At 41.4% G+C, this 14140-nt stretch overlaps 1 protein-coding gene across 1 annotated transcript; it reads left to right on the top strand.

Annotated features, from left to right (window-relative positions):
- Positions 1-544: 544 nt before the first annotated feature.
- On the top strand, positions 545-11572 carry PTGS2 (prostaglandin-endoperoxide synthase 2). Its single transcript, XM_054981929.1, has 10 exons — positions 545-726; positions 2290-2406; positions 2528-2671; positions 3182-3325; positions 4184-4365; positions 5316-5399; positions 6347-6593; positions 6882-7168; positions 7754-7901; positions 8448-11572. The coding sequence occupies exons 1-10, from the start codon at positions 675-677 to the stop codon at positions 8849-8851; spliced, it is 1809 nt and encodes a 602-aa protein (XP_054837904.1). The 5' UTR covers positions 545-674; the 3' UTR covers positions 8852-11572.
- The last annotated feature ends 2568 nt before the right edge of the window (positions 11573-14140 follow it).

Below are 14140 nucleotides of genomic sequence, written 5' to 3'. Positions count from 1 at the left end.
TCACTCTCCAAAGCTTAGGTCCTGAAAATCTTGTTGGTCTCTAAGGTGTTTCTAGGAAAAGAGACAAAAAGTGAGGCCCCGCTTTCTAGGTCTCCCAAACTTTTCATCAGGCTTGGTGTTTGTTTTTGTTTGAAGGAGAGGGAGGAGGAAGAAAGTGTTCTGACTGTTCCAAGTTTATGTGGCGCTTTTCTGAGTGTTTAAAGAGCTTCATGCTCCTGCACTGAAATCAGCCGGCAGTTTTCAGACACTCCTTTTTGGGATACTCTTCAGCCTCTGCCAGGAGAGAAAGGGATTCCCTGGCCGTTGTGAGGAATCTCTGTGGAGAGAGCGCCTAATTCGGAAAGGTCGCGGGGACGGCATAGTGGCGGGAAAGCAGTCCCTCCTCCCCTCCCCGGCTCGCCCGTTTCCTCTTGATTTACGTCTGAAAGAGTGTGTAGAAGGCGGGGCCGAGCACTTCCGCAGCGGCCAAGACGAAAGTGAGTCACGCCGAACAGTCCATAAATGCAGAACTCGCCTGGATCGCGCTCCAGATTCAGGTTGAGAACAAAGAGCGCGCAGCGAGGCGGGAAAGGCTGCAGCTGGCACTGCTCGCGGACCGTTTAAGGCTTTCCCCCCACAAGAAACAGAAGATACCCAGCGAGCGGATTCTGCGACTTGCTGCTCCCGTTTGGAAAATGAAGCTGGCCTGCGTTGTCCTCTTGTCTCTCCTGGCTGTCAGTCAAGCAGGTGAGTTGCAGAGCGGCCCCTCTCGGGCTCCTATTTTTTCACCTTGCCTGCTTGCTCTCTTTTTGGCTTTCTTTTTCCAGGCTCTCTGTTTGCCCCCAATTCCCCCAATGTCCCTTGATTTTTTTTTTTCTCTTTTAAAAATTGTTCTCGCTTGCAGTTTAGAGGGTCTAAAGGGATCGGTTGCGTTGGGGAAGTCCGCCTTTGCACAACATAACTGGAATTAAATGTCAAAGATGCGGGGGGTGGGAATTGCCTCTTTGGAAATGATCAGGGTGGAAGAGAACTCTGATTCTTGAAAGCTCGCACCCTGGAAATCTAGTTGGTCTTTTAGGTGCTTCTGGACTCGAATTCTGCTCTTTTTTAAAGAAAAAAAAACCCTTGGGAATATCAGACCTGCACACATTGGGGGTATCTAAATGGATGGGTAATGAAGGTGACAAGGTGAATGGGGGAAAGTCTGGGGAACTCTGGTCTAGGGAGCCCTGCTTAGACCCAATGATCATGAGAGATCTTATCAAGTAGAAAGAATGTGTTGGTACAGATCAGGTACCACACCTGCAGTGTTGCCCTAGGCAGAGTTACACCTGGGCTTAGAAAGGTGTAACTTTGCTTAGGATGACACTGCTAGATATGGTTTGTGCATGTGTTGAGTCAGTAGATATATATGAGCTGATTTAAATGAAGAATATTGTGCACTGTCGTCACTCCCCTTCTAAGCTATTTTGCTGCCTGTTGGGAGCTCCTTTTTTGTTAACTTCCTTGTCTATTAACTGAAATGTTTGGGATCACAGACTTTTTAAAAATTTAATTTATTATATTTATATTCCGCCCTCCCCGCTTTCGCAGGCTCAGGGCAGATAACAAATACCCAAAAAAAAGATTATTGTATTTGGAGGTTTTGAGAGATAAGATGCAAATGTCAAAATTCCACTGAGAAATAGGAAGGCTAAGAAAGGTACAGGGTCAAGATTAGTTGTTGTTTAAGTCTTGGTTTTTACATGATTTTTCTTCTTAGTCGGAATAAAGGTGCATAAGTGATAACAAACTGCTTGAAAGCTGTATTGCATTTCAGAGATGCACGTTACATTCATTCTTGCATGTGCTAAGATTTCAGCAATAATGACAAATCTCAGATTTGCTCCTTAAAAGGGCACAGTGCTCTGATGAACATGGTTAAAGTTTCAATTAAATCAGTGAGATTTAGTACCACATAAATGGGTTGGAACAGCAGCCCAAAGATGAATGTAACCTGATTATATATCTCTGTCGTTTTGACCCCCCTACACACACACGCAGGAGCTCAGGGTGGCATACATGATCTACCACTTTATCCTCTCAACAATGCCATGAAGCAGAATAGGCTGAAAGACAGAGAGTATGACTTGGCCTTAGGTCACCTATTTCATGGCAAGTGGAGATTCGAACCTGGGTCTCTCTGACCACTACTCTCTGTATCAAATCACAATTAATCTACAGGAAATTTCTTACACTAGTCAGGTGAATGTCCCAGAACATCTCCAGATCTCACTTTCTACAATTCATGCCTCTCAATTTCTTTTGTAGTGAACCCTTGCTGTTCAAATCCATGCCAGAACAGAGGAGTGTGTATGACAACAGGATTTGAGCAATATGAATGTGACTGTACACGGACGGGATACTACGGGGAAAACTGTACTAAACGTAAGTTTTATCAGCGAACAGTGGGAAATCCCTAGACCTGCATGATCATATCAATAAACTCTTCTTTCTCATTTGTCCACCCATTCCATTTAAATCTTTATTGTGCTTTAATTCCATTCAGCGGAATTTTGGACTTGGCTGAGAGTGATGCTGAAACCCACTCCGACGACTGTCCATTACATCCTCACTCACTTCAAAGGGGTCTGGGATATAATCAATAGTGTCCCTTTTCTTCGTGATGCCATCATGAGATACGTGCTGATGTGTAAGTCTCCATTCTTAATACTGCTATTTGGTTTGGAGGCAGATAATTATCCAGGTGCCTTGAAGGGCGGTGTGTATACCAGTTACAGTAGTTCATATTGCAATTGAACGTTAATATCTGCAAAAAGAAATACCAACGAATTAAGAATTTGTTCCAACAAAGAAAAGTCTCACTAATATTCTCAGTGTTGAAATGATAATGGTCCAAGTCTAGCATTAGATCACTATGGGAGTACTCCTCCTGAGCAGGTTGACTTGGAAGTAAGTCCCATGTTATTCTATGGGGCTTACTCCCAGGAAAGTATCCTTAGGATAGCAGACTATGACACGCAGCCTGTAATGTACAAATACAAGCAATCTACACAATTCTCTTGAAATCAGTCTCTGTATCAAATCTTATGAGAAAATGTTGTTCACTGTTTAGCTACCTTAATACCTTAATAATTTAGACATATTAACTTTAATTTGGGAATTTTAAATATTTTTTCTCTCCTCTTTTTTCTTTTTTTAGCAAGGTCGCATTTAATTGAGAGCCCGCCGACATATAATAGCCATTATACTTACAAAAGCTGGGAAGCCTATTCGAATCTTTCCTACTACACTAGAGCTCTACCTCCAGTAGCCCATGACTGCCCAACACCTATGGGTATGAAAGGTAAAGAGTAAAATTTAATTTTGTCTTTGAGTGTGTATTGGTGGGTAGAAAGAAGAAAGGATATAGTCTCACTCAAAACTTAAGTGCAGTAACATTTACATGGCTAATGCTGAAAAGTCAGGTCAGTTTGTGGTATAATTGGCTGGCAATAACCATTCCTACAGTTAGTACCCTGACAATTAAAGTTTGTCTACCCTTGGGGTTATACAGTAAGCATCTTTGCAGTTATCAGAAGTGTATAGTGGATTGACTGTGGAATAATATAATAGTTTAATATCCACATTCAACAACAATGGTAGGTGCTGTGGCTCAATGATACCTCATCAGGTTACAAGTTCAGCCTCCAGCATCTCCAGTTTAAAAAAGGATCTGGTAGCAGCTGATGTGAAAGACCTCGACCGGAGACCCCGGCGAGCTACTGCCAGTCAGAATGGACAGCACTGACCTTGACAGACTGAGGGTCTAACTTCGTATAAGGCGGCTTTATGTGTTCAGGGTTTTTTTTTTCTGAAGTAGAAACTGATTACAGTAGAGTTCAGTCCAGTAAAAAATGTTTGTTGCACTGTCTTTGCCAAGGAAACCAGAAATGTGCTAGAGATAAATTGTCAGTAAGATATATTACTGACCAAGTTAAAAATTATAACTATTTACAAATATTAAACAGTGAAAAACTTTAACTAGTGTAACCTATTTAAACAGATTAAATCAAAGTCTTGTCGAAATCATCCATTATTTTTAGTCTCCCGTAGTAATTTTTTTCTTGAAATAAACTTACTGTGAAATGCAATAGATAAGCCATTTTAGCCCCTCTCCCTTTCCAAGTGTTGGAGAAAATAAAAATATTGCTCTTAATTCCAGGCAAGAAGGAACTTCCAGATTCACAAATCATCGTTGAGAAATTTTTACTGAGGAGAAAATTTATTCCTGATCCTCAAGGCACAAATGTTATGTTCACATTCTTTGCCCAACATTTCACCCACCAGTATTTCAAGACGGATCATCACAAAGGGCCAGCCTTCACGAAAGCCCTTGGACATGGGGTAAGACTGAAGAAATATGATTAGAACTGATAGTTAGAGCAAACTATGTTAGCCTTTTGTGGTGAGAGGATTAATAAACAAATATTGGGAAAGGCACAGTGCACAACAAATCTGTCAAAACCCACCACATTTTGGATCTGACCCTGTAATCCTTTGAGTCCTTGTTCACACTGGATAGGGAAGGGAGTTGGTTTAATCCCCAGATATGTAAACAGTGGTTTTAACTCTTTTCTACTCAGTTCAAAGATATTTAGATGTAATAAGCCCAGAATTGTCATCTCCATCTGCCTACAGTTCATGTTTGAGACATTGTTGTGGGTGGGGGAGATTTCAGTCCACTATCATTGGTCGCTAATAAGGGCTACAGCTTTTGAATGTCACTGGTGGCTTGGCTTTGTTTCTCCCCCAAATCACTGGTAGATAAAGGCTTCAAGGAGCTTTGCTTTCAAAACTACAAATGTATTGGTTTGTTTCTGAGAAACAGCCATCCTCATTTTACAAGGACAAAGAGTATAAAGAAGCATTTAAAAAAGTAGTTGACATTCTTATATCATGCAGTTGACATCTAAATGGAGACTGGATAATCTGTAATGATCAAGCAAAAGTTAGTTCTGCTGAATTCAAAATCCATGGGTTCTGTGACTGTACCCAAATTTATTTGGGAGACGGTGATATGTTGGTCCCATTGATTTCAATGGGTGGGGAGACTTTCCACTGTTTTCCGTGGACATCTGCCCCTCCCCAATGTTCTATATGCTACTATGGAACATCAAAAGGAGAAGACTAAGGGGAGTCTTTATAATATGCTTCATTTTCTTTGGGTAGCATCTAGTGTATTAAGAGATCTTCAATATGTTTTTTCAGGGTCTTGATCTAAATCTACTGATGTCTTGGATTTTATTGATCAGTGTCATCAAGTAGTAATTTAACTCTTATCACTATCTGAACAGGTTGACTTGAGTCACATCTATGGAGAAACTTTGGACAGACAGCTAAAACTGAGGCTGCTCAAGGATGGAAAGCTGAAATATCAGGTTGGTTTGGAAGAATAGCCAGCAATGTGTTGAGAGGGAAGGACTGTTATACTAACATATGACTTGGTCCATCCATGAATGTACCAAAATATTCCCTGGGCAAGATCTGCCTTGCTTCTGTGTTCTGTATAGCACCTGGTACCCAACTGGTATTGGACAACTACAATCTGGGGGCAAACATAGAATTTCAGGGAGGGGGGCACGATTGAAAATCCTCTGATCCCCTCTCATCACTGCCTTCATAATTCTCTAAAATCATGGGGTCTTCGGCAGCTTGATTTTTCCTTTCTTGCCACCTCTTTTTTTCTTTAACTCTCAGCTGCTCTCAGTATTGCATCCGTTCTGGAACCTGCTTCGTCTTTTTTAGTGTTCCCCCCAATTTCTGCATACCTCAAGACTTCGCTAAGTAAACAGGGCCCAATTAAGACATGCTGAGGCCCTAAGCTACATTGTTTAAGAAGCCCCAGACCATTACCCCCAAATGGTAATTTAGAAATTTGGGGTAATCCTTTTATATTTAGAGGCTCTTCAAAATCTGTGGCTCTCAGCTGTAGGTGTGTAATTCTGGCTCTGGTGGCATTGTATCTGAATGGCCTGGCTTTTACCTTTAACACAGAGGAGGCAGTGCTTAACTCAGGCTGTTTCTACACACATTGAATAATGCACTTTCAATACACTTTAGAAATCCTTTGGAAGGAGATTTTTTGTTTCACACACGAAAACCTAGTTCCAAATGATCACTAAAGAGCATTGAAAGTGCATTATCCAATGTGTGTGGAAGCAGCCACTGAGGAGTACAGTGATTAAATAGTAGTAGAAACATACGCATTTTGGTCACAGTCTAACAGAAATTTAAGTGTACTTAAGTTGGTATTGATATTCAGTATTACAGATTTTCTTGTTTGTGCTGCAACCAGTGACTCTGCCTTGTTCTTTTAAAACTGCAGATGATTGGTGGAGAGATGTACCCACCGACCGTGAAAGAAACACAAGCAGAAATGATATATCCACCCAACATCCCTGAGCACCTACAGTTTTCTGTAGGACAGGAGGTCTTTGGTTTGGTTCCTGGATTAATGATGTATGCCACCGTATGGCTCCGAGAACACAACCGGGTCTGTGACGTACTTAAAAAAGAACATCCGGAATGGGATGACGAGCAGCTGTTCCAAACTGCCAGGCTGATCTTGATAGGTAATTTTGACAGTCAATCTAAGGCATAATTTTATGTATAGAAACTTCCTACTAGCCACATAAACTAATTAGAACCACCATGGGCAGGAGCCTCAGTACCAGAGGCAACTGGATGTTTATGATTATTTTTTGTATGATTCCGCACGAAAGATATTATGCATAAGATTCCTCAAGTGATGGGTTTAGCTCACCTTTAGTGTGCTTATTCAATCTGGAAATAGCAGAGTTGGATATCTGATATCATTTAGAGAGCAAAACTAAGATCTCCTTTTTAAAAAACAAAAACAGGCGAGACCATCAAGATTGTGATCGAAGACTATGTGCAGCACTTGAGCGGCTACCACTTCAAGCTGAAGTTTGATCCAGAGTTGCTCTTCAATCAACGATTCCAGTACCAAAACAGAATAGCCGCTGAATTCAACACCCTTTACCACTGGCACCCCCTTCTGCCAGACACCTTCCAGATCCAGGACCAGGAATACACTTACCAGCAGTTTATCTATAACAATTCCATCATGTTGGAGCATGGCCTTTCCCAAATGGTGACCTCTTTCTCCAAGCAAAGGGCCGGAAGGGTAAGCATTCTTTCTCTCAACATTTCAGCCTCCTCAAGATGGGCTAGCATGTTGTCCATCCTGAAGTGACTGTGACAGCTGTCTTTATGGAAATTACTTCCACATCTGGAAGTATTTTAAAATCTGGAAGTATTTTAAAATAGAGAGACAAATACTGGCCTAGTTCAGACAGAAACATGGTTTCTTTTAACTGTAACTGCTTTGTGAAACCCAGATTCACCTCACAGATGGTTTGTTTCAACAACTGTAGGTTTCATTGCTTCTGCTGTTTCTCCTGCCTTCCCCATAGAGTCCTGGCTGGTATTCCAGCTTGAATTCTAATGAGAGCAGCACCAGGAAACAAAACAGAATTAAGCCAGGATATCTTTGTATGTCATTTGAAAGTATAGTTATGACTGTTTCACCTACCATAGAGGCCCATTTTTGAACAGTAACAGTAGTCATAGTTTGTTTAATTAAACCATGACTTCTGTGGGACTAAAGCTGTAATGGTTATATTATATTAAACAAGCTGTGTTAACACAAGCTGAAAGAAATGCCATTCTGTTCCTCACACTAATCCATTTTTCTTTCCTGTGTAAATAGGTGGCTGGGGGTAAGAATGTTCCTGCTGCTGTACAGAAAGTAGCTAAAGCCTCCATAGATCAGAGCAGGCAGATGAGATACCAGTCATTGAATGCATACCGGAAACACTTCCTGTTGAAACCTTTTAAGTCATTTGAAGAACTTACAGGTAAGACTCTTACAATTTTTTTTATGTACCCTTGCCTTTTATACCCTCACCATTCCCCCTGGTGGGGACCCTAGTTGGCTTATATTCTTCTCTCCTCTATTTTTTCCTCACTATAATCTTGTGAGATAGGTGTGACTGAGTATGTGTGAATGGCCCGATGTCACCCAGAAAGCTACCACAGCAGAGTGGGGACTTGAATCTGGGCATCCTAGATCCTAGTTTAGCTTTCTAACCACTGAACCACACTGTTTCTCAGGAAGCACCCAAGGTCGAGTAGCTTTAATAAAACACATGGCATATGTTCCGTGGTTCAACCTGAGGTAGCTTGTTTATGGATTGCTGGTAGCAGGTCTACGGAGAACCACTGCCAGTCATAATACACCACAGGGGATTAGATGGCCCAGTGCTCTAACTCTGTGTAAGGCAGCTCTTGATCACAACATTTAATGGTTTTCCCAAGTATGTGTTAAACTGGGGTAATAGCAAGAGATCTAGGAATCTTTTTGAAGTTCCAGATTCTTACAGTTTACCTATTATTTACTACAGGAGAAAAAGAAATGGCTGCAGAACTTGAAGAGCTTTATGGCGATATCGATGCTATGGAGCTCTACCCAGCACTTCTTGTTGAAAAGCCACGCCCAGGTGCCATCTTTGGTGAGACCATGATAGAACTTGGGGCACCATTTTCCTTGAAAGGTCTCATGGGGAATGCCATATGCTCACCTGAATACTGGAAGCCGAGTACTTTTGGGGGCAAAGTTGGCTTTGACATCGTTAACACGGCCTCACTCCAAAATCTCATCTGCAACAATGTGAAGGGCTGCCCTTTCACTGCCTTTCATGTCATAAACTCAGAAACAGCTGCAACAACTAACTTCAGCACCGCCAGTGCTGCAATAGAAGATATCAACCCTGCTGTGTTATTGAAAGAACGGTATGCTGAGCTATAGAGAGCATCTGGCCGTCTTATTTATTTATTTATACGGTGATCTAAATTATTATATTTATATTTAAAATGCCATGGAGAGAGAGACATAATTATATATTAACTATATATTGTTCCTTAAGGTCTAAGACAGGATGTCAGACTTAAAAGGGAGTTTTGCTTTAGATTCTGCAAGACAGGATCCCTTGTGTCTTAAACAATACCTTCTGTACCAGAAAGACGTATTCCAAAATGGATCAAGGCATCAGAACTGCTAGGTGAAAACTTGATGATAAAATGATACATTTTTTTCTTGAACTTGACAAGAAACATAGCAATAGGGACACAAGCTAAGCACTTCTCATCCCATTCTCTGTCAAGATATCAATACTCTTGCAAATGGTCCCTACCAAAATTTGTGTGTGTGTGTGTGTGTGTGTGTGTGTGTGTAGCACACACACGCACATAGCATATATAGCCATAATTCAATCCAAACTACACATTATACACTTAAGAACTAGAGTGATTTTAAAGAGAAGTACTTAACTATCCTCTTGGACTCAATTAGAAGTAAAAGTCGCTTTATCAGTCCCTGGATAGTTTAAGCAGGGGCAAAAGAGGACGGGGAAAGGGCCTAGCTCTGTCTTTTCAAGGGAGTGAGGGGCTGCCTGCCTGCCCACCCAGCAATCCAGGCACAGCTGCCCCCTTCCCGGGCAAGGATGGAGCCAGCCAGGCATTGCCCTTCATCCACTGGGCTCCTGAGCTTAACTTTGCCAGTCTGCTCCTGAGCTTACATTTTTGCAGACTGCAACACAGAAAAGGGTAGCATGTTCACTTCCTTTTCTTGCACTTCCTATTAAACATGCCAAATAGGGACCTATGTGGTGAGACACGCAAGTTCTAGCTGCTGTTATGCAACCAAGGCCTAAAACGGTTGCTGAATTCAGTGTGATTGACAATCTAGAGTAGTACAGGAGATGCCGGAATCTCTTAATGCAGCACTTTATGCACAGAGATATCATTTCAATTCTGAGAAACACACTACATTTTGTTAATATTGTAGTAGGAATGTAGATCATAGGGTACTTTTTTTCAAGTGTATTACCTGACCAATGCAAATGTCTTCCTGCATTGCAGATACAACCCTTTTCATATAGTTAAGAAGTATGTGGAGACAAAAATGTATTGGACCAAATACAATAATGCAAGTTCTTTTCTTTTTTTTAAGTTAACTAATGCTTATGTTTTGTAGCAAAGATTGTTTGACTTATGAAAGAGATGCGTATAGCTAATAAAGGAGATGGGTATCAAGGGCACAATCTGCCAGGACAGTCTCTTGAGGAAGGTCCGTGTTTTTGTCGCTGGTGCCTTGCACAGCAAGCCCTATTTCAAGGAGTTGCACAAAAAAGAACTTCCCTATGCATTATAGCCAAAGACTGCAAAGACTCCAGTTCTGAGCTGTGATTGTGGCTTCAAGGACATAAGGGCCATATTTAACTCTCTGGAAACAAGCATTTGATTTTTAAAAAATCATGAGTGTGGGAGGCCCCGTACAAAATTTCACAGAAAACTCAAAATGAATTCAATTTGAATTCATCAACATATTTATAATTCTCTTCCTTTGAGGAATCTGATTTGTGGCAATAACTTGGAGTTCTGTTTTTGTGTTTCCAGAAGAGAAGAGAAACTCAGTTTTCACGCCCTTGAAATCCTAGCTTTAGTGGAATTTAAGCCTCCTCTCTTAGCTTCCAACAATTATGAATGTGAAAAAAATCATTCTGCTTCCTTCAGTTTACTTTTTCTATCATGAAGGTTCAGAGTTGTAAATGAGCATTTTGAAACTCAAGGGTCACGCATCCATATCCTTCTCTTAAGGGCATTCATCAAATATATTGTATGTTTTGCACTATCTTTTGATGTCTCACACTGTACATTAGTGAGTTCTGAACAGAACTCTGTCCTCCAGATCACCTGTTCCCTGGAACTTTCAAAGGCGTGCTGAGAATGAGTGGTCTAAGTTCTAAACTGCACATTATTTCCCATTAGCACAGATATAAAGTTGATACTTACCTGACTATTCTAAAGCTTCTCCATCTCTTCTCCATCATGAATGGAGCTTTACAATCAATGTTAATCCTAAAATAACACTTGGAACTTGGTTCTGTTCAGTTGTTCCTTCGAAACTTTGCAAACCTGCAGGTCTATCATCCCCTATTACCCAGTTCCTTTTTCATTAGACTTAGGACTTGTTGCTTCTTGTATTAAAAGTGCCTAAACACTCCATTTTCTTCAGAGCTTCTGATTCAATCAGATTTTCCTGATATGAATGTGTTTATAGATTTTAAACATGTGTCCTTTAAAAACAAAAACTTTTTTGTACAGTATTTAGTTGTAGATACTATTTAAATGCAATGTTCTTTGCAATAATAGTACACTGTAATGTGCCAGTCTAGTGACTCACATCATCCTCCGTACTGTGTCTGTTGTTCCCAGTGGACCTTTATAAATAATATGTTTCCTTTTTATAAAACAACAACATGGAATATTTTATTTGTTGCATTAAATGGCTGGCCATGGTTGCTGCATTTGTGTGAGAAAGGAGGTGTTTTGTTAAGTTGTAACTCATTTTCTTTCAACTGTATGCTTTTATTTATTAATATTGAAATAATTGATAGTTTCATGTTTTTTACGTCATGATGTACACAAACAGTATGATTGTTTATAATAAATTATTTGAAGATAAGAATATTTTGTAAATTGCACCATTATTTTTACATTAACATCCAGCATTCATTAGAGGTTTGAACAGAAACCACTAGTTTATACCTATATCATTATCTGCACACTGCTTTTTTGCCTTCTTGAAGCACTTAAAGCAGCTAACAATTAAAAATGATTCACAACTGTGATGACCCCTTTCTTTCTCTTGGGTAGATTTTGCCTTTAATCTTTCCCTTACACCCTCTGGGTAGATTGCTGCCACCAGGAATATTATATTCCAAGATACTTTATTTAAATTTTCCCTTTAGTAACATGCCAAAGCATCAGGCTCCTTCGTGGTTCTATGTGACCCTGAGGATAGGAATGGGATATAGCAATGACAGATACTCTGGGATATAACAAAAAGTAAACTTATTTTTTTAAGAAGTGTATCAGTTTCATAAGAATAGTTCTCGGTTCTTAAAGTTACTTCACTTAAACTCATTCACACAGATCTCTTCTAAGGCTTCACACACAGTTTGCCTGCTTTTCCCTGACTGAATGTTCTTTCACAAACATACTCAGATCAGGTTTCCACATAGGTTATATTTCTCTCAGTAATACTTAAACATGCTAAGGCATCTCACGGGTTGCCTCTCTTTTCCTTACTCAATATTTCTCTCAGAACTGCTTAAATTTACTCAGGCTGCACACAGCTTGCCTGCTTTCTCTTGACTGAATATTTTTCACAGCAATGCTTAAACCTGCTCAGGCAGTACACAGCTAGCCTCTATTTCCCTGACTGAATGTTCTTTCACAAACATACTCAGTTCAGGTTTCCACACAGGTTATATTTTTCTCTCAGTAATACTTAAACATGCTCAGGCAGCACACAGCTAGCCTCTCTTTCCCTGACTGAATGTTCTTTCTCCACTCTCAGTCTAAAGCCCCGGCCCTGCTCTTACCGGGGCCGGCGTTTGCGGGGCTTGCAGGCATGGGAAGAGGCAAGCAGGCGCGGCTCCTTCCCTGCTGGCCCCGGCTCCATTATGCGCGGCTCAAATCCAAGCCGCGCGATTGCAGTCCCCAGCCAATCAATGATGCTGGTTGGACATTCAATTGTGGGACCGTTGCTGGACCTGAGGGAAGAAGTTTTCCCTCAGGTCCTCCCACAACCCATAAAGGCCGGGGCTGGAGTGGGAGCCCGTCAGTCGGCTCCGGAACTGCGAACCCCTCCCACCCTCCGCTATTCCAGTGTTTATTTCAGTGTCTTATGTTCCATTTCAATCAGTTTTGGCTTTGTATTAGCATAGGGTTAGCTGTCGTTAGTGCTAGCATAATGTTGACACCCTTTGTTAAATAATGAGACTCGTTGGAACAGTCTCTCTGTTAAAGTACAATTGTCACAACTTGGGGTTGGTGGTTTGGGCGTTGGGCACCGATCCCTTTGGGGGAAACAGGACCTGCAGGCACTGTGTTTCCCATAGATGGGGATCCCCATAAGGGATCTTGGACCAGGCATGGCAGCGGCAGGCCCAGCTCGGGGGGCTGCCAAGGCAAGCCTGCTTCCAGGTGATGGGGGAACTACACAGAGGCTTCCGCCCAGTGTGGACCCATCAACCGTCATCTCGGGATGTCCTTCAGCAGGCGGGCTGAGGGGGTGAGAGGGTCATCGGCTGGCAGGTGGGTCACCCAATGCTGGGATCCGTGCCCTACGCTGCCAATGCTCCTTTTTCTCTTCTGTAACCAATAAAGTTGTGACCTGTTTTTATCCAACAAAGTTGTTGCGTATTTTTCCTGCACTCGAACCTTGCCTTAAGCTTGCCCCGCAAACTGCATTCACTCCGCCCCACTCTCAGTCATCAATCATATCACTCACTCATCCCTCTCTTTCAACCCCACTCTTCACCTATATCACACCAAGCATTTAAAGACACATGCACACATTTACTTGAAATCATTACAAATCCCACCCCCCCTTGTCCTTAAGCGGAACACATCTCTTTTTCAGAAGAGTTGTGCGCAGCTTCCTCTGGCTTAGGGAATGTTTCATTGTTTCTGCAGTTCCAGTTAAGTCCATTTCTCACTCTTCTGTGGTTTTTGTTTTAAAGTCTTGGGTTTCTTTAACCTGCATTCCTCCTCTGCTTGGGTGTCATCTTACTCTCTGGGATGTTCCACTGCTGGGCTGAGGTCATATCAGCTTTGGACTTCTCTACTAGGTCGTCATTTGCTTCTTCTGGTCGTTTCTCTATCACTATTCTGTTCTTTTCTGAACAGTCTTTCCTTCTTGAGAACAGTTTGAGCTGCTCAGTTCTTTACACACTGTCTTCGGGTTTGATGCACTGGTTTATTCATTTAGAAGGCTAGCATCCTTCATGGAGTTTCCTAACTCTTTATACTCTTTTTTGCACATGCTGAGCTTTTCTAGTACTTTACATTTTGTCTTCAACCAGTTCAGCAACTTTACTAGCAAGTTGTTTCACTCTTCCAACATAAATTCTATTTCTAACTGATAGCTCCTGTACATTAGTAGAAAGACAAAAGAGCAACAACGGCAAAATAAATCACCATTTCTAAATGCTGAATCTTTTTGTTGCTGTTTTCTAGGGCTTTCTGC

Source organism: Eublepharis macularius, chromosome 5 (assembly GCF_028583425.1).
Source record: "Eublepharis macularius isolate TG4126 chromosome 5, MPM_Emac_v1.0, whole genome shotgun sequence".
NCBI lineage: Eukaryota > Metazoa > Chordata > Lepidosauria > Squamata > Eublepharidae > Eublepharis > Eublepharis macularius.
This window is presented reverse-complemented; position numbering and strand designations above follow the sequence as displayed.

Excerpts from the sequence above, each read along its gene's own strand:
- PTGS2 (XM_054981929.1), top strand. The coding sequence starts at position 675 with ATGAAGCTGGCCTGCGTTGTCCTCTTGTCTCTCCTGGCTGTCAGTCAA. Across the intron at positions 727-2,289 it reads CCTGGCTGTCAGTCAAGCAG|TGAACCCTTGCTGTTCAAAT; the intron begins GTGAGTTGCAGA and ends TTTCTTTTGTAG. Across the intron at positions 7,169-7,753 it reads CCAAGCAAAGGGCCGGAAGG|GTGGCTGGGGGTAAGAATGT; the intron begins GTAAGCATTCTT and ends CTGTGTAAATAG.